The sequence below is a fragment of the Borostomias antarcticus genome (assembly GCF_949987555.1).
Source record: "Borostomias antarcticus genome assembly, contig: scaffold_130, whole genome shotgun sequence".
Lineage (NCBI taxonomy): Eukaryota > Metazoa > Chordata > Actinopteri > Stomiiformes > Stomiidae > Borostomias > Borostomias antarcticus.
This window is the reverse complement of record NW_028176062.1, coordinates 119,909-145,662: the sequence shown is the minus strand read 5'-3', so window position 1 is coordinate 145,662 and position 25,754 is coordinate 119,909. Positions and strand designations below refer to the sequence as shown.

The 25,754-nt window shown below is 43.5% G+C and overlaps 1 protein-coding gene across 1 annotated transcript; it reads left to right on the top strand.

Moving 5' to 3' along the window:
* Nucleotides 1-16,377: 16,377 nt before the first annotated feature.
* LOC311328884 (uncharacterized protein) lies at nucleotides 16,378-25,086 on the top strand (the record flags this gene model as incomplete). The annotated part of the gene is made up of 4 exons (XM_084462785.1): nucleotides 16,378-16,455; nucleotides 23,998-24,116; nucleotides 24,213-24,294; nucleotides 25,007-25,086. 4 exons carry the CDS (start codon nucleotides 16,378-16,380, stop codon nucleotides 25,058-25,060), a joined length of 333 nt encoding a protein of 110 aa, XP_084318911.1. The 3' UTR covers nucleotides 25,061-25,086.
* Nucleotides 25,087-25,754: the final 668 nt, after the last annotated feature.

Genomic DNA, 25,754 nt, shown 5'->3' with positions numbered 1-25,754 from the left:
AGGTGCAAGACGCACGGCCAATTAAGCAGCATGCTTATAGAGTAAATCATAGTAAGCGAAAGGTCATGCAACAAGAAGTGGCCTATTTGCTTGAGAATGGGTTGGCGGTGCCCAGTACAAGCCCTTGGAGTTCCCCATGTCTACTCATTCACAAGGCTGATGGTACTAGCCGTTTCTGCACAGACTATCGCAAGTTCAACGCGGTCACTGTGCGGGACTCATTCCCGTTGCCCCGCCTTGATGATTGTGTAGACACTGTTGGTGCCGCTGCATGTGTCAGTAAACTTGACTTATTAAAGGGGTACTGGAAAGTCCCGTTGACTCCCCGTGCCTCTGAAATATCCGCCTTTGTCACGCCTGACAATTTTTTGCAATACACTGTAATGCCGTTCGGCATGTGTAACGCTCCTGCTACCTTTCAGAGGCTGGTGAATACCGTGTTAGCTGGTGTGTCCAACTGTACAGCCTACCTAGACGATCTGGTAGTGTACTCCTCTAACTGGTCTGACCATCTCTCCACCCTGAAGGTTGTGTTCCAGCGGTTGGCCACGGCCAATCTAACTTTGAACTTAGCCAAGTGTGAGTTTGGAAAAGCTACCATCACCTACTTAGGTAAGGAGGTTGGGAGGTGCCAAGTGCGCCCCCTGTCTGAAAAGGTAGCTGCCAGTGCTGGCTATCCTGCTCCCACTACTCGCCGGGAGTTGAGGCAGGTACATTTACATGGTCTGAGAGCTGCCAAGTGGCATTTGAGTCTGTTAAATTTTTGCTTTGCAGTTCTCCTGTACTTTCTGCCCCTAACTTTGATAAAGGTTTCAAACTGGAGGTGGATGCCAGCGCTGTGGGAGCTGGAGCTGGAGCTGTGCTGCTCCAGGAGGATGACAGTGGACTTGATCACCCCATTTGTTATTTCTCCCGGAAGTTCAATAGGGCCCAGTCCAGGTACTCCACGATAGAACAAGAGACACTGGCATTGTTATTAGCTCTCCAGTACTTTGGGGTTTATGTGGGCTCCAGTACATTCCCCATTGATGTGTACACTGACCACAACCCCTTAGTCTTCTTAAATCGAATGTACAATCATAACCAGCGCCTTATGAGGTGGGCCCTGCTTGTCCAAGGCGTCCCCTTGGTCATTCGCCACCAGAAAGGGCCCGAAAATGTGGTGGCTGACGCCCTTTCTCGGGCCTAGTCAGATATGGGCCTATGGTTTGCCTGGGTTGACAGTCGGTCTGAGTGGTTCGGTGTAGGGGGGGTTATCAAGGTGGAAGTATACATTATTATTGCTTGGTAGGTTTTTGAATTTTGGGGGGGGGGGGGGGTATTACATATTATATCATGTGTCTCCCTGTCTCCTATAAGAGTGTCCTGTGTTCTGTGTAGGAGGGGGAGGAGAGGGGTTGTTATGATTGTTTTCTGCCTGTTACGTTTGGTTTGTTGTACCTAGTTTGATTGGAGTAGGTAGGTGTCGTGAATTTTACAACTAGTCTCAAGACTATTCAGATAGCTTTCTTTTCTTTAAAAGTTCTAACTGATATGTACTGGGTCCAGGCTACAAGGCTAATGGCACTCATGACCCCTTCCAGGACAAGCCAGGACCCAACGTGATGGTATCTTCCTCAATTCCTGTCTTGATAGGTAATAGAAAATCAATGGTGAATCTGCTAAGTAACAGGAAACACTCAACCGGCTCTACAAATGTATCAAATTTAGTATCTATTCCTCGTCAGCCACAAACTATCACAAAGAAATGTGCAGATAATACCCTCAGCACACTAAACTTAGCTTTATTAAATGTCAGATCTTTAACAGGAAAGACATTTTTAATCAATGATTTTATCACCAACCACAATCTTGATCTTATGTTTTTAACTGAAACTTGGCTAGACCACGGTAACAGTGCAGCTGTTCTTATTGAGTCAACTCCTCCCAACTTCAGCTTTATGAGCGAGGCTAGAGTGCATAAGAAAGGAGGTGGAGTAGCCATCTTGTTTAATGACTCCCTCCAATGTAAGCAGATGTGTTATGGACATTTTGGTTCCTTTGAATATGTGGCTCTTCAGTTGAATTCCTCTTCCCGAGCGTTATTTCTAAACATCTACAGGCCACCCAAATACTGTCCAAACTTCTTTGATGACTTTGCTGAACTGTTGTCTACTGTCTGCATTGACTTTGACTGTGTGGTTATTGTTGGTGATTTTAACATCCATGTTGACAACCCTCAGGGCAGAGGGACAAAAGAGCTAGGTTGTGTCCTTGATAACTATGGACTGACTCAGCATGTGACGGAGCCCACACACAACAAGGGGCACACTCTGGACTTAATCATCACCAAAGGTCTGAATATTTCTAAGGTTCAGGTGTCTGATGTTGCGCTCTCTGATCATTCCTGTGTTTTCTTTGAGAGTACTATCTCCATGCACACAAATTCTCAATCAGAGGTTATCTCAAAACGGCACATCACTGAAAACACCAGTGAGATATTTACTCAGGCTTTCTCGTCCACACCTGCCCTCTATATGGCCTCAGTCAACGAGCTTGTAGATAATTTCAATGTTAAAATTACAAATATTATTGATGCCGTTGCGCCCACTAAGGTGAAGGTGGTCTCTGGTAAGAGAAGATCTCCATGGAGAAACGCCATGCTGGTCAGAATAGAAAAGAGAGAGTGTCGAAAATCTGAACGCAGATGGCGAAAAACAAATCTCCATGTTCATTATGACATCTATAAAGACAGACTTCGCATTTATAATATGGAGCTGAGAAATGCACGACAGACCTTCTTTTCTGACATCATCACCAAAAACCATAACAATGCGCGTGCTTTGTTTGCCACTGTTGATAGGCTGACAAACCCTCCTGTGTCAGTATCCTCTGAACTTCTATCCACCAGGGCCTGCAATGAATTTGCCTCATTCTTCACTGACAAAATTCAGAAAATTAGACAAGCAGTTAGTGCCTCCATTCCAGGTACAGGACATGTGTCGTCACAGTGTCCACTTAAAATCAATAATTGTACCATGACACAATTTAATCCGATCAACCATAAAACCCTGGGGGACACTATACAACATCTGAAATCCTCCACCTGTTGCCTTGATGTTCTACCTACAGACTTCTTCAAAACTGTATCCAACTGCATGGCCTCTGATTTACTACAAATTGTAAACACATCTCTTCTTTCAGGTGTGTTCCCACATACCCTGAAAACTGCAGTCATCAAGCCACTCTTAAAAAAGAATAATCTAGACAGCTCACAAATGAACAATTATAGGCCCATATCAAACCTCCCATTTCTAAGCAAAATAATTGAAAAGGTTGTTTTCCAACAACTGAATAACTTCCTGGCACTAAGTAATGGCTTTGATGTCTTCCAGTCAGGATTTCGACCACATCACAGCACCGAGACTGCTCTAATTAAGGTATTTAATGACATCCATTTAAACACAGATAATGGCAAAATCTCAGTCTTAGTATTACTGGATCTCAGCGCTGCGTTCGACACGGTAGACCACAACATACTACTAGGCCGACTGGAAAATTGGTTGGGAATTTCTGGTACAGTGTTAGATTGGTTTGAATCCTACTTAAAGGACAGGGATTATTTTGTGTCTATAGGCAATTACAAATCTGAGCTGACAAAAATGACCTGTGGAGTTCCCCAAGGCTCCATCCTGGGGCCTCTTCTGTTCAACATTTACATGCTCCCACTAACTCAAATTATGGAAAACAACAAAATATGTTACCATAGCTATGCAGATGACACACAAATTTATATCACTTTATCACCAGGAGACTATAATCCCATACAAGCGCTGAGTAAGTGCATTCAACAAATCAATGATTGGATGTGCCAGAACTTTCTCCAACTAAACAAAAATAAAACTGAAGTAATTGTCTTTGGAGCCAAAGAAGAACGATTAAAAGTCAGTGCTCAACTTCAATCAGTAATGCTAAAAACCACAAACGAAGCCAGAAATCTTGGTGTAGTCATGGACTCAGACCTGAATTTCAACAGCCACATTAAATCAATTACAAAGTCAGCCTACTATCACCTGAAGAATATATCAAGGATCAAAGGATTTATGTCCCAGAAGGATTTGGAAAAACTTGTCCATGCGTTTATCTTCAGTAGACTCGACTACTGTAACGGCATGTATACAGGTCTCTCTAAAAAATCGATCAGACAGCTGCAGCTGATTCAGAACGCTGCTGCTCGAGTCCTCACTAAGACTAAGAAAGTGGAGCATATCACACCAGTACTAAGGTCTTTACACTGGCTTCCTGTCTGTCAAAGAATTGACTTTAAAATACTGCTGTTGGTTTATAAAGCACTGAATGGTCTAGGGCCAAAATATATTTCTGATCTGCTCATATGCTATGAACCATCCAGACCCCTCAGGTCATCTGGCACAGGTCTGCTTTCTGTCCCCAGAGTTAAAACAAAACATGGAGAAGCAGCATTCAGTTTTTATGCTCCACATATCTGGAACAAACTTCCAGAAAACTGCAGGTCTGCTGCAACTCTTGGTTCTTTTAAAACAAGCCTCAAGACTTTTCTTTTTGCCACTGCTTTCTAAGAGGAGCTATGTTTATCAGTATACTGCACTGTAACTTTTATTCCTGTATTCTATTTGTCCTGCTTTTTGTTTAAATGTCTATAATGACTTGCTTTTTGTTAGACTTCCTGGTTAGACGTCCTGGTTAGACGTCCTGGTTAGACGTCCTGGTTAGACGTCCTGGTTGGACGTCCTGGTTAGACGTCCTGGTTAGACGTCCTGGTTAGACGTCCTGGTTAGACTTCCTGGTTAGACTTCCTGGTTGGACTTCCTGGTTAGACGTCCTGGTTAGACGTCCTGGTTAGACGTCCTGGTTAGACGTCCTGGTTAGACTTCCTGGTTGGACTTCCTGGTTAGACTTCCTGGTTAGACGTCCTGGTTAGACGTCCTGGTTAGACGTCCTGGTTAGACGTCCTGGTTAGACTTCCTGGTTAGGCTTCCTGGTTAGACTTCCTGGTTAGACTTCCTGGTTAGACTTCCTGGTTAGACTTCCTGGTTAGACATCCTGGTTAGACTTCCTGGTTAGACTTCCTGGTTAGACTTCCTGGTTAGACGTGCACTCAGTCAGTCAGTTTACTTGAAGTTGAGAGACTAGAGGGCAACCGGGGAAACTAGCAATGAATGAGTCCGTCACGTGTGTGCGTTAGTGATCAGTCACATGTGTGCGTTAGTGAACAGTCACAGCTGGAGTCACAGTATTTGCAGTGGGCTGTTAATGTCTTACCGTTACTAAAAAAGGGACGATTTGCTTTTCTTTCTTTTCTAAACAAATGTCCTCTTATTCTATTCTATCCTGAGAATGACTATTTTTACTTCATGTTGACTCTTCTGATCTGAGCATATTTTTGGATTCTTTCCCTTCTTTGAAGTACCTGATTGTAGAAACTGTTTTAATGCTTTTAATTTGTCCTGCCTTTTGTTTTAAATGTCTATAATGTCTTGCTTTTTGTTTTAATGCTTTTAATGTCTCATGTAAAGCACCTTGAATTGCCCTGTGGCTGAAATGTGCTATATAAATAAACTTGCCTTGCCTTGCCTTGCCTTTAAAACCTATTGATCCAGTCCCCTGCCTTTTGCTATTGTAAACACCTTAAACCTTTGTTCCTCTCTCTCTTTTGTAATTCCAAACACCTCCTCTACCTCTGTCTTCCTCATTTCTCTTTTAAGACAGACCCCTTTCTCACCAGGACAGGAAAGGCCCACACCTTCGTCCTTCCCGTCCTGGCTCAGGCCTTTTGTTCCTTTGTCTATATTCAAAGTGTACCGCGCTTTTCTTTTCATCCCTCGACCACTGTTTGATATCCGTCACCTTACGATGACGTATAGACGAGTCAGCCAACCAAATGTCGGCTGCATCACATCCTTGTTTGAGCACATATAAGGCGGTACTAGGCGAGCTTAAGCTCACTTCTGTTCTGATGAACCACTCTGTGTTTTATCTTGAGGTCCTTTTGCATTCATATTGTTTTCTTAATAAATCTGACTGAACCTTTTTGAGCGAACCTGGGCAAATACTTCATTTTTCGAAACTTCTACTACATAGGTTTGAAAGGGTAGGGAGGTTTAGGGCTGTGTTTGTGGTGTTGTACCGCCGCATGGTCTTTCTCCCTGCCCCCCTCTCCTACCCTTTGTTAGCGTCCGGAGGAGTGTTAGGTTGTTTATTTTCTTCCCCCTTGTCTTGTCCATTGCTTGTTGTATACTTATGAGTATTGTGTGGAAATAAATCATTTTTTATGACAAAAGGTACATTGGATTTGGACATTGTATTGTGTTTTGAATGCCCCACACCCAGAGTATCGTGTTGCGTTCCATCTACCAGCTGTGTTATACACAGACTGTTATGTTCTTATTCACCATACCCCTTTGGTAATACCATCGTAATAAGAATGTAACAATCTTATTTGGTTGTGGGAATTTCCAGAAGGTTTCCAGTCTGTGCGTTTCAATTGCCTATATTTGTATTTAGTCGTCCATAACTCCTCTTGAATGCCATTTTGTTTCTGCAGGATGGGGCAGAGGTCAAAGTGGCCTTATGGCGGGAGGCCAACTTGTTTGCAGTCAAGATGGGCAAGAACGTGACCATATCTCACCTGCGTGGGAAATTGACCCCTACCTACGGCCTTGTCCTTAATTCCACGGCCTATACTACGGTGGAGGTAATAGGCTACATCTGTTTTTTTGTATGTAGGTCTAGTGATGTTGTTACATTATTTGTTTTGAGGGATACTTTCTTAAAGTCGCACTGAAATGAAAAGAGTTACGTTTCCTTGTTGTATATTAAGGGATTATATCAGGTCAGGTAAGAGATTATATCAGGTCAAACATCCCCATTTTCATAACATCCATGTTATGCGTGTTATTTTCATTTGCATTATTTCCTACTAGACCTACTATAGGCCCACAATAAAGATGATGATATAAATTAAAATATGTGACCGCCGCTGGTAATTTGGTCCTCAACTAGGCATTTTCAGTTTTCAGTTTTTTACAGATTATGAAAGTGCAGATTAGCTTTCAAATGAGGTCTCATACATTGAAATCTGAACATATTTGAAGAAGATATGCTTATTTGAATGCTAGTACTGCCAAATCAATTTAGCTGAGAAATCTCCCTCCAAAGTTCTCCAACATTTTCACACCTCTGACTGCCAGGTAATGGGCGTGAACAATAGCCTGGTAACCCCTCCCCCAGCCACTCCCCCACTGGACGATCTGTCATTATCTGTCAGAGTGGCTGTCAACTTGGGGTATTACCTGAGAGTGGCTGCCAAGTGAGGTGCTCTCTCACTGATGACCCCACACTCTTTGAGTCAGTATTAATCTTGTGTTGTGAATGCAGTTAAGAACAATATAAGATGAAGTTCAAATGTAACGTTCTTTATTGTCACATACATGATATAAAGTACAAGCATAAGTAGTTAAGTGTACAAAAAAAGGCAACAGTCTAAGTGTTAAAGTGTACAGTCAGTTGTCTGTTTTATAGACAAGGTGCATAGTGTTCATTGTGATCAAGTGTACAACAAAGTAATAACAGTCCCCAGCTCAATACTCAAGGTTATAACAACAGTACTCAGCTCAGTATTCAATATTCTAGCAATGCAGTCTGTGCAAGTGTGGGCAAGTCTGTGCAAGAGAACAAGCAACGCTTCAGTATACAAACAGGAAAACAGGAAAGGCTGTGGCCTTTCTCCTGCAGTGCTGTCCGTCCTGATGATCTGCAGTGAATCTACAAGCGGACAGTCTTGTTCTGAGCTGCTGTGGAGTTTGGCGGGGGACATGTGACTTCTCGTCCCTCATCAGAACAGAACTCTCTGATCTTGTCAAAGAGATACGTCTGTCTGGCCATGTCCAGTCCGGGTGGGGCTTGCACAAGAAGACCTTCTCTGGGGGGCAGGACATCCGTCTTGCGCAGCAGCTGAAACTCGACTGCCGGTGCATCACGGTGTTCTCTGGCCACAACCATGCCAGGTCTCTCAGCATCAAAACTGCAATAGAATAGAAGGAAGAAAGTACATTAAACTATTGCCCACAGTACTGGCACTCCATATAGATAAAATAGTACCAGAATGTGTTGATTAAATAGACTAGCTAATGCATGATAGGATGAACGTATTCTCACCTGTTGTGCAAAATCAAAGCTGTAGTTTGAAGTGATCTTCTTGCTGGCTGGTATGAAAGGAGAGCTGCAATTCCTTACAAGCTGGAGCTTGTTTTTGCTCATCCTTTAACCAAAACAAAGAAAAAGGTGTCAGACTACCATACCTCTCATGCTCTCTCATTCTGTTTCTCTCTATAATATAGCTACCTAGCTAGATATAAGCTGCCTCGCTGGCTAGTTTAGGAACAAAGGGCTAGCTCAGCTAACTAGCATGTTAGCTAACGTTAGCTAGCTAGCCTTTGTTAGTTAGTGCTAGTGCCTTTGTTATGCTAGCTAGACTTAGTCACTTGTTTAGAAAGGAGCTACTGCTAAACGACTAACGTTAATGTAATGTAAACAGCACAGATAGTATAAAGATCAGCTTACCCCAAAGCAAAGCAGAATGCTTGGCGGTGGTGTGAATCTGGTACGTCGTTCGACGCAACTCTGCGCTTGGTAGGAACTTGCTTTGTTGATACAGTCAACTCTGTATCACAGGTCATCAAGAATAAAACTCCGTGTACGAACGAGTCCTGCTCTGCTGGAGTTTTAGCTGCTCTTAAAACTCTTTCCATGTCCTGGATGCCATCCCCGTCTTCTCTTTAGCAAAAGCTGTAGCATCCATGGTTAAACTTGGGACTGAATGTAAACAAAGCCGGCGTGTTGTTTGGGAAGGGTTGGGGGCGGAGAACCCGGAAGCAATAGCCAATGAAAACAAATCATGCTAATCGATCTGCCCGCCCCCAAGCCCGGCTCGAAATCAGCTAAAAACGAGCTTAGTTTGCAGACTAATTATACGTATTTCGTGAACCTAAAACTGTTGTCTGTTATAGTAAGTGGGTTCTTCACAACTTCAACTTTGGTAATACAAAAAAATACAAAAAACGAAAAAAAACGTTTTTTTATTCATTTTGCCCCCTAGCGCATTTCGGGGTTTGCCGAGTTGCGGACCAAATCACCAGCCGCTGTCACATATTGTGTTGCCTTTGTATATGAAATGGGTTATAATAATTTAACTGATTTGACTATAAGCAATTATTGTAGTGGTATTCTGCTCGATTCCTTTATATCACAACAACTGACCGATGTTGAACCCAGAAACACGGAGTGCAGCTGCCTGTGTTGGCCACCTACTTCGATAACGTTAGACTAGTGAACAAGGCAGATTTTATGTCAGCTTCACAGCACAAATTATCTCTGTCTTCTGGTAAGATCTACAGTTGCAATTTGAGTAACTAACTAACGTTGGCTTGCTGGCTGAAAGCTATAACGTTAGTCTAATAGCCCAAGCCTCCAAGCTTGCGTGGCCAGCTGAAGGGTGCTTTACCTCGGTGTCGCGGGGGAGACGCACCATCGTTATGCATTTATCATACTTTTTTTCAAGTAACGCAAATTTGATGAAATAGCCTGTTAGGTAGCATGTGTCTTTATAATGTTTGGAGGTTAAAAGGTAGTGTGACATCCCAGGTTTCTTTTTTTTTGTTGTTGTTATTTTTAGGGCTTTTCAGCTTTAATGTTATAGGACAGTGTAGAGAGACAGGAAATGTGGGAGAGAGAGAGGGGAGGACATGCGGCACAGGACCCGAGCATCGAACCCGGGTCCGCCGCACAAAGGACTAGCCTTCATATGGTGTGCGCCTTACCCGGTGAGCTACGGGGGCGCCCGACATCCCAGGTTTCTTATATAAAGAACTTTGAAAACGCCTCTTCACTTCCTGGTGTTGAGGTAACTGGTTACAAACAGCACATGTGTGGAAGTTGTGGCCACGGCCTGTCAATCACATCTGACTGACAGCTGTCTTTGACACACCCACAAGGGTGGCGAGGTGCAAGGAACAAGGATCTTGTAGAGGGGGAAATTTGGGCACATAAAAAGGAGTTTTATAGTACTTAAACATGACAGAATAACGACATTTATGGACATATTCACTTTCATTTTACCTAAAGATAACTGGCATGTGTCACATTCAACTACTGTATTATCCCTTTAAGATATTCCTTTTGTGCTTTCCCCCTAGTGGTCAGCTATGGCAAAAGGACAAATGTAGGCTATGTAAGGGCACCCCTGGTTGCTGGTCATCCACATTTGCCAAGTGAAGACAGGTGCATACCTTCCTGTAGGACGCCAGCATGCTTTTGCTGTAAAATTAGTTTCCTGCCATATCTAAAATGCCTTAATCTAAACCATGGTTCTATATAAAATGTGCTACCAAAAAGTGTAGAGTGGGTTTGGCAGCACATGTTTTGTAAAGCACCATGGATTAGATTAAAGGATTGAGAATATTTCTTTTGCATGTCTAAACCTCAGTGTGGACATTCACATTGTTTTGTATCGGTGTGTGAGCCTCTTCTATATTTCATCTTACAGTATATGTGACAGCGGCGACGAAAACGTTTTTTTTCGTTTTTTTTTTTTTTGTGTATTACCAAAGTTGAAGTTGTGAAGAACCTACTTACTATAACAGACAACAGTTTTAGGTTCACGAAATACGTTTAATTAGTCTGCAAACTAAGCTCGTTTTTAGCTGATTTCGAGCCGGGCTTGGGGGCGGGCAGATCGATTAGCATGATTTGTTTTCATTGGCTATTGCTTCCGGGTTCTCCGCCCCCCACCCTTCCCAAACACGCCGGCTTTGTTTACATTCAGTCCCAAGTTAAACCATGGATGCTACAGCTTTTGCTAAAGAGAAGACGGGGATGGCATCCAGGGCATGGAAAGAGTTTTAAGAGCAGCTAAAACTCCAGCAGAGCAGGACTCGTTCGTATACGGAGTTTTATTCTTGATGACCTGTGATACAGAGATGACACAGAGATGACTATCAACTTGTTGCTACAAAGCGAACGCGAACGACGTACCAGATTCACACCACCGCCAAGCATTCTGCTTTGCTTTGGGGTAAGCTGATCTTTATACTATCTGTGCTGTTTACATTACATTAACGTTAGTCGTTTAGCAGTAGCTCCTTTCTAAACAAGTGACTAAGTCTAGCTAGCATAACAAAGGCACTAGCACTAACTAACAAAGGCTAGCTAGCTAACGTTAGCTAACATGCTAGTTAGCTGAGCTAGCCCTTTGTTCCTAAACTAGCCAGCGTGGCAGCTAATATCGAGCTAGGTAGCTATATTATAGAGAGAAACAGAATGAGAGAGCATGAGAGGTATGGTAGTCTGACACCTTTTTCTTTGTTTTGGTTACAGGATGAGCAAAAACAAGCTCCAGCTTGAAAGGAATTGCAGCTCTCCCTTCATACCAGCCAGCAAGAAGATCACTATGCACTACAGCTTTGATTTTGCACAACAGGTGAGAATACGTTCATCCTATCATGCATTAGCTAGTCTACTTAATCAACACATTCTGGAACTATTTTATCTATATGGAGTGCCAGTACTGTGGGCAATAGTTTAATGTACTTTCTTCCTTCTATTCTATTGCAGTTTTGATGCTGAGAGACCTGGCATGGTTGTGGCCAGAGAACACCGTGATGCACCGGCAGTCGAGTTTCAGCTGCTGCGCAAGCCTGATGTCCTGCCCCCCAGAGAAGGTCTTCTTGTGCAAGCCCCACCCGGACTGGACATGGCCAGACAGACGTATCTCTTTGACAAGATCAGAGAGTTCTGTTCTGATGAGGGACGAGAAGTCACATGTCCCCCGCCAAACTCCACAGCAGCTCAGAACAAGACTGTCCACTTGTAGATTCACTGCAGATCATCAGGACGGACAGCACTGCAGGAGAAAGGCCACAGCCTTTCCTGTTTTCCTGTTTGTATACTGAAGCGTTGCTTGTTCTCTTGCACAGACTTGCCCACACTTGCACAGACTGCATTGTTAGAATATTGAATACTGAGCTGAGTACTGTTATTACCTTGAGTATTGAGCTGGGGACTGTTATTACTTTGTTGTACACTTGATCACAATGAACACTATGCACCTCGTCTATAAAACAGACAACTGACTGTACACTTTAACACTTAGACTGTTGCCTTTTTTTGTACACTTAACTACTTATGCTTGTACTTTATATCATGTATGTGACAATAAAGAACGTTAAATTTGAACTTCACAAGATTAATACTGACTCAGAGTGTGGGGTCATCAGTGAGAGAGCACCTCACTTGGCAGCCACTCTCAGGTAATACCCCAAGTTGACAGCCACTCTGACAGATAATGACAGATCGTCCAGTGGGGGAGTGGCTGGGGGAGGGGTTACCAGGCTATTGTTCACGCCCATTACCTGGCAGTCAGAGGTGTGAAAATGTTGGAGAACTTTGGAGGGAGATTTCTCAGCTAAGTTGATTTGGCAGTACTAGCATTCAAATAAGCATATCTTCAAATATGTTCAGATTTCAATGTATGAGACCTCATTTGAAAGCTTACAATCTGCACCTTCATAATCTGTAAAAAAATGAAAAATGAAAATGCCTAGTTGAGGACCAAATTACCAGCGGCAGTCACATATGCATTCAGCTCATGCACCTGATGAAAGGACTTACTTTTTTGGAGTATTTGAGAGTAGCGCAAACTATTTTTCAGTTTCTAAGATTCCATTCTATCATGATGAAACCCAGAAGATGATGATATCTTATTTTCTCCTGATGTAATTTAGGCTGAATCGCTGTAATCTCTCACAACAATGCTGTGAAGCGCTGACCTCAGCTCTCAACTCCAATCTGAGAGAGCTGGACCTGAGTGACAATGACCTGCAGGATTCAGGAGTGAAGAAGCTCTCTGCTGGACTGGGGAGTCCACACTGTAAACTGAAGACACTGAGGTCTGTATTCCTGTTCAACAACTTGTTTTAAGCCCTCGATGTATCGTACACAGCTCACGTGACACAACATTGGTGAACTCCCCAAACAAATCAGAAAATATAGACAGGTGTATTTGAGAGAGCTAGATATGTGTGCCCACTAGGTTGGTCAACGATCTGGCATCGACTTGAGCAGACCGGCTTCTTATTCTGTCAGAGATGGGTTGACCATGTTGATTGACGTACGCTGCACACTATGGGATGTGCCAGGCTGCTCTGAATCAGAGTCTGAGGCAGCGGGCTGACGAGGGCAGGGCTGACGAGGCTGACTGAACCGTGACACATAGCCAGCTATAGCATCAGCCTTCATGGGTTTGTCGTACTGTGCATTCAGGTTGTCTGGTACAGGCATCTGGATCATCTCGGCTCGGTTCGGCTCAGGCATTTGGAATACCTCATCGAAGAGCGTGGTCATTAGTGTCCCGATATTCTGAAAGGCACAAAAACAAGGACAAAGTGTGTCTGTTTGTTCTATACATTAGGTCTATACATCATGTAGAGATGACATATAGTTAAAATAAGAATGGGAATGTATTACTCATTGTGTGTTGGCTTGGTCTTGAGGGCTTGAATGGAGTATTGTCCATTCTTTGTCTTGGGGTACTTAATCATGTAGGCCAGTTCTCCAGTGATGCTTATTGCCTGGCTCTGGTTGGCGTTCTCATTGAAGTGCATCACAGCCAAGTAATGCCTGAAACCATAACGACATGTAATGAGTGAGTGAGTGAGTGAGTGAGTGGATGGATTTAAAAAATGTCTGAAAGCAGTAAGTGTTGGAAATTTATGCCGCAAAAGGAGAACAATTTACAGTATATTAGTAAAAGCTTAGCTATTTTGCATCAAATACATGTAACATGAATGGCATTATAACAGTACCAGTAATGCCAGGTAGACCTACTAACCTCACTAGCACCAACATGACCACACACAGGTCAAACAGACCCTTTCCCAAGCAGCCTTGTTGACGTATCATAGCGGGATAAACACAGGTGCAATTAATAGCTAATTATGGCCCTGTTCCATTTAGGATTTAGGAGAGCCAGTATCCTGATATTCTGCATAGTGGCTCACTGGAATGGCTGACACGATAAATAGTGTTTTCTTTGTGTTTCCCCAATGTACTCTGGTGCAAATAGCATGTACAAACTCAAAAAAAGTGAAAATTGATGTCATTTAAAAAAACGATTTATTTATAAAACAATTTTCCAGTTTTTAAGATTTCATGATGAAACCCAGAAGATGGTAGTATCTTATTTTCTCCTGCTGTCATTTAGGCTGAATCACTGTAATCTCTCACAACAATGCTGTGAAGCGCTGACCTCAGCTCTCAACTCCAATCTGAGAGAGCTGGACCTGAGTGACAATGACCTGCAGGATTCAGGAGTGAAGAATCTCTCTGCTGGACTGGGGAAACCACACTGTAAACTGGAGACACTGAGGTCTGTATTCCTGTTCAACAACTTGCTTTCGACCCTCAAGACGTTATTGTGCACAGCTCACGTGACACAACATTGGTGAACTCCCCAAACAAATCTAAAGTCACTTTTATCGTCTGAAGAGGAAAGTCTGTTATTGCACTGACTTTTCAGTATAATGTTGTGCATTATGGCACAAAACAGTGTAGGAGCCAAAGTATAAAAGTGTATATAATGAAGTCTTAAGATATTCAGTTTGTGCTTTCCCCCTAGTGGTCAGCTATGACAGGCAGACAAATGTAGGCTATGTAAGGGCACCCCTGGTTGACGTCATCCGCATTTGCCAAGTGAAGACAGCTGCACGTCTTCCTGTAGAACGGCAAGCTGCATAGCATTTCAACATGCTTTTGCTGTAAAATTAGTTTGCTGCCATATCAAAAATGCCATGTTCAGTGTCAGATCACACACTTGATGAAATAACTTACTTTTTTGGACTATTTGAGAAGAGCTCAAACTATTTTCCAGTTTTTAAGATTCCCTTCTATCATGATTTGAAACCCAGAAGATGATGATGTCTTATTTTCTCCTCCTGTCATTTAGGCTGAATCGCTGTAATCTCTCACAACAATGCTGTGAAACGCTGGCCTCAACTCCTCAAATCTGAGAGAGCTGGACCTGAGTGACAATGACCTGCAGGAGTCAGGAGTGAAGAAGCTCTCTGCTGGACTGAAGAATCCAAACTGTAAACTGGAGACACTGAGGTCTGTATTCCTGTTTAACAAATTACAATTTGTTTTAAGCCCTCGACGTATCGTACACAGCTCACGTGACACAACATTGATGAACTCCCCAAACAAATCTGAAGTCACTTTTATGGTCTGAAGAGGAGAGTCTGTTATTGCACTGACTTTCAGAATCATTTTGTGTAGTATGGCACAAAACAGTATACAGTAGGAGACAAAGTATAAAAAGATACTGTATATAATGAAGTCTAAGACACATTGGAGCAAATTCACAAAGGGATTGCACAGGTTTTTCTGCCGCTATACTTGTGCAAATAACCCCAACATAAACCTTGCTATTCACAAAGCACTCGCAAAGGGTGAAATACCGTGCTAACTGAGTTGCCATCATCATAGCGTTTCTGTGTGCTTGTGCTATTCACAGATATTTAAATGAGGTAATATGGGCGGAAAATGTGCCCATTTATATGCAAATGAGCAGAAAGATTGGCACTAATTGCCACACGCAGTGATAGTGAAATTATTTGCGTCTTCAGAGAGTTGGGGGTAATTGAAGCGCATTTATAAGGGGTGTCATGGCCAGCGTTTCCAGTGATCATGGCAGCAGTTATTGTAGCCAGGCAAAGGCATCGTAATGCCAGGCCTGCTCGTGAAAGAATATTCAAAGGAGAATATCACTCTTTGATTTAAGCGAGACCGAAATCATCTGGAGATGGCCTACAGGTTTCCTGCTCAAGCAATTCTTGCTCTACTTGATGAAATTGAGCCTGCCACCCAGAGATCCCATACAATACCTGGCATTGTCAAACTGCTGTCAACACTCCAGGTTCTTTTGAAGTTGTTTTGAGAAAACGTTTGTGCTGTAATATTCATTGCAAATGTGTGGGGGTAAAGCATGTGTCTTGGTATCATATGTGACTGCGGCTATCAACTCCAGCCATGGCTGATGACTCCCGTGCACAATGCTACCAATGTTGGAGAGGCGGCTCACATCAGAATGTGCGGTGTCATCGAGCACACATTTGACATCTTTAAAAGCTGTCTAAGATGCCTGGATCATAGCAGTGGGGCAATGCTATATAATCCCCCCAAAGCCAGATCATTGTAGTGTGTGCTGCATCCTGCACAACATTGCCATGAGAGCCAGTCTGCGCATGGATGTGGGTCTGCATGGATGTGGGTCTGCATGGATGTGGGTCTTCATGGATGTGGGTCTGCATGGATGTGGGTCTGCATCCTGAGGAGCACGAAATGAAGACCGACGATGACCAGGAGCCACCTGCCCACCTGCCTCATGTGTGAGCAGATGAGGGCAGACATGTCAGGCATTATTTCACATGATGTACTTTGCTGTTCCTGCAACAAAATAAAGTTGTTGAATTACAACCTTGTGATAAAAAATACAAATAGCCTAGGCCTACATCATAAGGCCTAAGACCAAGCATTAAATGAAAAGTAAGAAAAATAGCCTACGCCCAACTTCGACCTAAACATTCAGCACCATGGACAGCTCTGTTCAAACTAATTTATTTTGGGATATGCAAATGCAATGATAAAAGATAAAGTGACAAAAAAAAAAGGATGCCCGTTTTTGTGCGTTGGCTGTAAGCCGACGCAGCATGAAGAGGGAATGCCGATTTGTTGCTTCCTTTCTCCGCCAGTTGTTGACCTGCAGTTCTATGTTGCTACCACAAGAGGCAGTGGTCCCAGAACATCAAAACAAAAAGACTCCACATATTTCCCAGGTCAGCGGTGGCCGAGTGGATAGTGCGCTGCCTATCACTGCGAAGATTGTGAGTTCAATCCTGGTGTGGACATACCAAGGTACCATGACATATTTTGTCACTGGATGTTATAGAAGTTATGTAATGAGCATGGGTCATATTTGTTAATTATAGACCCTTTTACAGCCTAGTCAGCACAAGTATGCATGCGCATTCTTGAAACAGTAGCAGAGGAAGACAGACGAATTCACCTGTGACTACAAGCCATTATTAAGCTTACGGACTGGACTGAGGACATCATCAGAAATGCCTGCGTTTGCGGTGCCCATTTTATATCAGGTAAGTTATTTTGACTATCTGTTTTCACTGGAATGTCTGGTTGAAATGTAGAGTAATATCTGAAGTAAACAGTAACCCATAGCCTGGCTGCATGCTAAGCTAAAGCTAAGCTCAGGAAATGAAGCCCAATGATAGCTAGCTAACGTTAGTTAGGTGGCTAACTCAAGGCCTGAGGAGTCGGAGATACTGTGCGTAGCTAAACTATTCACACAGCAAGCAAATTTGTTATCTAAAGCTATGCTACGTCAGCTGACTGGGGCTGTCTCGTGACTAGCTAATGTAGCTAACCATATTGTGCCAGACAGCCAAAACAAGCGTCACATATAGAGGGTTTTCACGGCCGGCCATGTTGGAGATTTAAGCTTAGGTTTAGCAGGTGTACGCTCATGTTTAGTGACTAGATAGATAGGTAGATAGATACATCTACCTGTCTATTGAACTATCTATCTAGCTATCTACATTCAGTAGCGTCAACCTCCAACATGACCGACAGATGACGGGCCATGAAAACCCTCTATATTTGACATTGTTGGCTAGAATAACCAGTGTTGTGAAATACATTTAACAACTGGTCAGTTGATATGTTGCACAGCAATCGAGCAGGACAATATCATTAGGGCTAGGTCAGGTAGCTAGCAAAGTCAGCTTGCCCAGCTGGTATGGTTATAGCATGGATGTATTAATAGAACTGGATACAGCCACTCCATTCACTGGCCGCTATCAACAATGAAGCCCTATTGAACCGCGCCATCTTGGCAAATTTGTAGTCATTTGACTATTTCCGGTGACTTTTGTACTTGCGCAGTTGTGCTTTTCTGGCCTTCCGGTGACTTTTGTACTGCGCAGTTGAGCTTCTCTGGCCGACGCGCGTCCACGAAAAAGTTCACATTTATCTGAAATGTAGACGCGCGTTCCCGGCTCTCTCGGCTCTCCCTGCTTTGATTTAGCAATGAAAACCGGCTTGCATATTAACCTGTTTTTGTCAAATATATCAATTGGAGAAATTATTTTTTGATCCTGGCATCTTAGTTTTAACAGGTTAAATATAATTGAACATGTTTTGTTTGCTAGTAGATGGTATTCATTCCGTTCGCGATAACGTTATTGCAGCCAGGCTAAATTCCTCCAGGGAGCCAGTGACAGGCGAGTTGAAGAGCTTCACTCCCCACCAGCAGGAGCTTTGGCCGCCGCTACCGCATCTCGGATAACCCGCTGAGTTCGTGGCTGCTATTTCACATTCGCCCTTGATCAATCCCAATACCGATCCATGGTAATAATGAATCAATCGTTCAGATCAGCAGTGCTGCATGCATGTTACAACATCATTGTTACCTTTATTAACATAACCATAGCCTACATTTATCTCTCTAACGTTAGGCTATCCATCTTACACCAGTCGGCCATTCGATAGCTGGAAGCGGTGAACGCCAACGTGGACTGAAAACACCCAAACTCAGTGTATCGTTTCATCTTCATGCTACACATCAACTCCTTTACATTGTATGTGAATAAATTCCTGTTATTCTCATGTACAATTTTTCATCTACCAGACATTTGGCTGGTGAGCTAAAAAGTTAATTTTGACCCCTGTATGTATGTAATTATGTCCTAAGTTTAAAGTGAAGGGATTAAGAGAGGATGTTTTTCTCCAGTAGGTATTAAGCAAATCGTAACCCATAACCTACAATTATGATGGGATCTGCAAATTAGGAATTTCTTGTAATATGGCTTCTGATCAGTATTTCTGTTCATTAATTGAGCTTTTTATGTTTAGGTACCATTAAAGCAAGTGAACTACCTGATTGACAAAGGGATGGCGTCAAGAGCAGCAATGCAGTCATCAACTACGTTTCTTCAACAACTATGGAGTTGGAGAAACACATGTGGACCTTCATTCTGACAACTGCAATGGACAAAACAAGAACAACTTTGTGCTGTGGTACTGTGCTTGGCAGACCATGCACAAGCTTCACCTGAAGCTGGACCTACACTTCCTGATTGCAGGCCACACCAAGTTTGCCCCGGACTGGTGCTTTGGCTTGATCAAGCAGCGCTATAGGAAGACCAGAGTGGAGACTTTTACTGACATTGCTGGGGTGGTGAGAGACGGCGCTCCTGTGAAGAAGGTCAACACCCCACAGCTTGTCGGACTTGAGGACGGCACAGTGCTTGTTGAAAGCTACAACTGCCACTAGCATCTGAGTAGCTATTTCAAAAAGCTCCCAAACATTAAGAGTTACCAGCACTTCAGGTAATTATAATTGTCATCTATAAGCTATTCCATTTTATGGACATGGTATGGTTGTATTTTATTTGTGGCCAGTATTTTAATGCACTATCTCCCTTCTGTTCTGTTGCTGCTTTGATGCTGGGATGCCTGGTGTGGTTGAGGCCAGAGAACACCGTGATGCAACACCAGTCAGGTGTCGGCTGCTGTGCAACGCTGATGTCCAGCCCCCCCAAACATGGTCTTCAGGTGCAAGCCCCACCCGGACTGGACATGGCCAGACAGCAGTATCTGATCATGGATGGCTGTGACTGTCCATGATACAGGCAGTGCAATTACATAACATGTCAAGTATACTGTACAGTAGTATACCGTAGTGCAGAGTGAGTTCTCTATTGTATAAACAAGGTGTTCAATTGCTCAAGTGTTGTCAGGTGTTGGTTCGAGTGTACAGTTGTGCAGAGTCAGTTGTCTATTGTATAGACAAGGTGCAAGGTGTCACATCCCTACTAACACAGTACGTAAAACTGACGGGACACATTGGTGTAATTGTGGTAACTTTGCGACGTCACCAGCAGCGGACCTAGCTGACACCTAGCTGATACTTGCCTTTTCAGTCGCAAAATAACCAAAATAGCCGTCCTCAAGTACACTGTAAGGGAACGTAGCCGCCACTGCTGCTTAAATCCGTAACTACGATGTAATTAAATAACGTGACAATGTGGTTACATCACAGTCCCAATCTGACTTTATTGGAAATGTGTCACAGTGGGTCAGAACATTTGTGACCGCCGTTGGTAATTTGGTCCTCAACTAGGCATTTTCATTTTTCAGTTTTTTACAGATTATGAAAGTGCAGATTGTAAGCTTTCAAATGAGGTCACATACATTGAAATCTGAACATATTTGAAGAAGATATGCTTATTTGAATGCTAGTACTGCCAAATCAACTTAGCTGAGAAATCTCCCTCCAAAGTTCTCCAACATTTCACACCTCTGACTGCCAGGTAATGGGCGTGAACAATAGCCTGGTAACCGCACCCCCAGCCACTCCCCCACTGGAGGATCTGTCATTATCTGTCAGAGTGGCTGTCAACTTGGGGTATTACCTGAGAGGCTGCCAAGTGAGGTGCTCTCTCACTGATGACCCCACACTCTTTGAGTCAGTATTAATCTTGTGTTGTGAATGCAGTTAAGAACAATATGAGATGAAGTTCAAATTTAACGTTCTTTATTGTCACATACATGATATAAAGTACAAGCATAAGTAGTTGAGTGTACAAAAGAAAGGCAACAGTCTAAGTGTTAAAGTGTACAGTCAGTTGTCTGTTTTAGAGACAAGGTGCATAGTGTTCATTGTGATCAAGTGTACAACAAAGTAATAACAGTCCCCAGCTCAATACTCAAGGTAATAACAACAGTACTCAGCTCAGTATTCAATATTCTAACAATGCAGTCTGTGCAAGTGTGGGCAAGTCTGTGCAAGAGAACAAGCAACGCTTCAGTATACAAACAGGAAAACAGGAAAGGCTGTGGCCTTTCTCCTGCAGTGCTGTCCGTCCTGATGATCTGCAGTGAATCTACAAGCGGACAGTCTTGTTCTGAGCTGCTGTGGAGTTTGGCGGGGGACATGTGACGTCTCGTCCCTCATCAGAACAGAACTCTCTGATCTTGTCAAAGAGATACGTCTGTCTGGCCATGTCCAGTCCGGGTGGGGCTTGCACAAGAAGACCTTCTCTGGGGGGCAGGACATCAGGCTTGCGCCGGTGCCGGTGCATCACAGTGTTCTCTGGCCACAACCATGCCAGGTCTCTCAGCATCAAAACTGCAATAGAATAGAAGGAGGAAAATACATTAAACTATTGCCCACAGTACTGGCACTCCATATAGATAAAATAGTACAAGAATGTGTTGATTAAATAGACTAGCTAATGCATGATAGGATGAACGTATTCTCACCTGTTGTGCAAAATCAAAGCTGTAGTGCAGTGATCTTCTTGCTGGCTGGTATGAAGGGAGAGCTGCAATTCCTTACAAGCTGGAGCTGGTTTTTGCTCATCCTGTAAACAAAACAAAGAAAAAGGTGTCAGACTACCATACCTCTCATGCTCTCTCATTCTGTTTCTCTCTATAATATAGCTACCTAGCTAGATACCACGCTGGCTAGTTTAGGAACAAAGGGCTAGATCAGCTAACTAGCCATGTCCCTGTGCTAGGTAGCTGGCTAGTTTAGGAACAAAGGGCTAGCTCAGCTAACTAGCCATGTCCCTGTGCTAGGTAGCTGGCTAGTTTAGGAACAAAGGGCTAGCTCAGCTAACTAGCCATGTCCCTGTGCTAGGTAGCTGGCTAGTTTAGGAACAAAGGGCTAGCTCAGCTAACTAGCCATGTCCCTGTGCTAGGTAGCTGGCTAGTTTAGGAACAAAGGGCTAGCTCAGCTAACTAGCCATGTCCCTGTGCTAGGCAGCTGGCTAGATATTAGCTGCCTTGCTGGCTAGTTTAGGAACATAGGGATAGCTCACTAGCTATAGCCATGTCCCTGTGCTAGGTAGCTGGCTAGTTTAGGAACATAGGGATAGCTCACTAGCTATAGCCATGTCCCTGTGCTAGGCAGCTGGCTAGTTTAGGAACAAAGGGCTAGCTCAGCTAACTAGCATGTTAGCTAACGTTAGCTAGCTAGCCTTTGTTAGTTAGTGCTAGTGCCTTTGTTATGCTAGCTAGACTTAGTCACTTGTTTAGAAAGGAGCTACTGCTAAACGACTAACGTTAATGTAATGTAAACAGCACAGATAGTATAAAGATCAGCTTACCCCAAAGCAAAGCAGAATGCTTGGCGGTGGTGTGAATCTGCTACGTCGTTCGTCGCTTGGTAGCAGCTTGCTTTGTTACAGTCATCTCTGTATCACAGGTCATCAAGAATAAAACTCCGTGTACGAACGAGTCCTGCTCTGCTGGAGTTTTAGCTGCACTTCAAACTCTTTCCATGTCCTGGATGCCATCCCCGTCTTCTCTTTAGCAAACGCTGGAGCATCCATGGTTAAACTTGGGACAGTAAAATAATTGAATGTAAACAGCCGGCGTGTTGGTGAAGGGTGGGGGCGGAGAACCCGGAAGCAATAGCCAATGAAACCAAATCATGCTAATCGATCTGCCCGCCCCCAAACCCGGCTCGAAATCAGCTAAAAACGAGCTTAGTTTGCAGACTAATTAAACGTATTTCGTGACCCTAAAACTGTTGTCTGTTATAGTAAGTAGGTTCTTCACAACTTCAACTTTGGTAATACACCAAAAAACAAAAAACGAAAAAAAACGTTTTTTTATATATTTTGCCCTCTAGCGCATTTCGGGGTTTGCCGAGTTGCGGACCAAATCACCAGCCGCTGTCACATTTGTAAATTACTTAGGTTTTAAAATAAATTTTGAAGTCATACAGTTACAGAATTGTAATAATGAGGAGAAATCCTGCATGTCTGTTTTGTGTGTAATTTCTCATTTACAGTTAATATTAACACTAAAGATTTGCAGTCTAGGCCTAATAAAAATAATGATAAAAAATATGCCTATGAATAAACTCCTAATTTTGCAACCTAAATGTGAGCAATGAACGCTGAGCAGTGGACGTAGAATGCAAGGCATTGGGCTACTTTCTTCGACAACACAGATCCTGTAAGTATCTCAATTGAAGAACTAGACAAACAAGTTACACACTCTGTGCCAGTAGGTGGCTGTATGCACATTAAAGTTGTTTGCGATCCGCCACTAAACCCAGCGAAGAAGAAGAAGAACGAGGACGGGTAAACTTCCGGTCCGTTTGAAACAAACGATTGAGAGTCGCTGTCTTTGTCTCCGCGACAACACAGATCATGTAAGTATCTCAATTTCAATGTATACATTAGTATGTATACATACTATGTATTTTGGTATCGTCCCAGATAAAACACCAACGTTATGTGCAAGCTACCCTATTGTAATGATTATCTATATGGAGATGCTCTCTTTCCAATGTTAGCTAACTAGCTAGCCAGCTAACGTGATTAGCCTTTTTCTGTACATGGCTTGCTAAGTAGCCTACGTAAAATTACTCTCGCAATTATTGTTATAACTAGCTTTTGTGTAATTGTAGCTTAAATTATAATGTTGGCTTGGCAACTTGAGAATATTTCAGTTGTGTACACTATAACTTTTATGAAGTGTTGTTGTGGGCCATTGTTTCCTAATTGGTGGAGTCTTCTCAAGTCTAGCAGGCTCGCGCGAGCTCCTGCACGTTCGTACTGTTTCATCGCTTGGAATAAAATGTGATAATTAGCTTACTCATTGATTTCGCATTAACCCACGACACCGTTAGTATGTGTTTATTTTTAGGCATTCATTTTTCCGATTTTAACGTTAACAGAATACTAGAAGCCCCAACAACGGAGCTAGGCTAGCTAGCAGGATTTGTTATAGCAGCCATCTTGGCTTTTGGCACGTGGTCCTGTGGAGTGTGCATGTCAGCCAACAAGAGGGTCACCCACCCACTTTCTCTCTCTCTCTCCCCTCCCATGCTCTCAGTTGCCAACCTCCCAGTTCTTGTTTGAACTGAGCAAGAAGCAGGTGAGCGGGGCAGGAAGAGGCGCTAAGACGGGGACAGGCGTGGCCAGGGGCAGTCCTGGGACAGCACCACAGGCTCTGTGAGTCTTGTTCAGTTGAATGCCCTCATGAGTATTAACAGAAGAGCACCATATACATATGCACACATACACTCTAACATGTCGCTCTCTCCTCAGCTCAGCCCAATGGTCTCTGATGGTTCTGTCTGGCCAGCCCTTAGGTGGAGAAACACCTGATCATCAATATAGGCAGGCACACGTAAGTACAAATGCACATACGTTTCCATAGACGGGATAAACAAATGGGAATATTGATATTGAGTTAGCGGTAGACATGTGAGATTAATAAGACGCATCACTGACGCCAGTGACGCCACAATATCAGGGAAATTGAGCAATTGCTTCCCTGTAGTGCAAACTTGCAAGATTCGCTCAGTTATTAACCCTTCTTGCCTTTTTTGTTGTTGGTTTTCTCTCTCCTCCTTCCTCTCTGTGCAGTTCTCCTGTGTGCTGAGCCGCTATCCCATGTATTGCCACTGCTGACAGGGTAGAGCTCAGCCCCATGCAGAAGTGAGTGATGAGGAGAGGTAAGATCATTTTCCCGTTTTTTTTCCCTCCAGTTTTAGGAACCGTCTCAAGAATGTGTTCCCCACTTTTATGCCTTTAAATCAGGGTTGGAGTATTCCAGGTGTGTGGCCATGGCCATGAACACCAGTAGAGGAGGGAACCAAGTGTCTCATTCTCTCTCCACAGTTGTGTGGTTGTAACCCCCCACTAGCTACATATTCATTCAATCTTTATTTAACCTCGTGAATCAATTGAGAGTAAGCTCTCATTTACAATGACGTATAATCACTCTATATTTGAACTTGTACTACAGGTGAGATAATCCTTTTTAATGGTCTCTCTCATTGCTGTGCAAGACTTGGGTGTTCTCCTGCTCTGAGTGCCCATTCTCCTATACCTCCCAGATCTACCTCCACAAGCACATCAAGAGGAGCCATGACAACCTCTGTCTCTGCTGAGGAACACACAGAGCATTATGAAGTAGCTAGTGCCTTGGCGAAGGTGTTTGAGCAGCAGTCATCAATGGATTAACTCCCAAGACACAAGGAAGAGACAGCGCAACACACGCTATGACTCCAGTGACGAAGGTAATATAATAAAGTGCATTCAACAGTCCCAAAAGAGTACTACTTGAGTTGACTAATCTGAGCTAATTTACCTCTACTATATGTTCCAGTGCCCAGGCAGCCGGTCGGCAGAACTCAGACCAGACCAGCTATGCCAGGTGCCAGAGCCGGAAGGCCTGCTCTGCCAGTTATCAATGCAGGTATCCATGCATGTTTGTGTTGGTGAAATGTCTATGCATATTTGCACACTTACAGTTAACTCAGGACTGTCTGAAGACTCATGTACTCAGTTCACTAATTCGCTCATCTCACATCTCACTACTCGGCAGTAGATGTTCATCGCCCGGGTCCTTTGAGCCAAGGCGCTGTGAGCCCAGGCCCTTCAGCCCTTCAGACGTCCAGGCACGAGCAGCATGCATCAGCGATTAGCACCCCGGCCAGACCAGGTCAGGGTCTGACATGTCTCATGTCGAGTTGATTCTTCCCCTTATGCCAGAATCACTACGCCGCCAGCACCATAGTTTCCTGCTCATCCCTTTATCCTCTGGTTTTCAGGTAGTTCTCTGATGCCATCGCCTGTGAGACC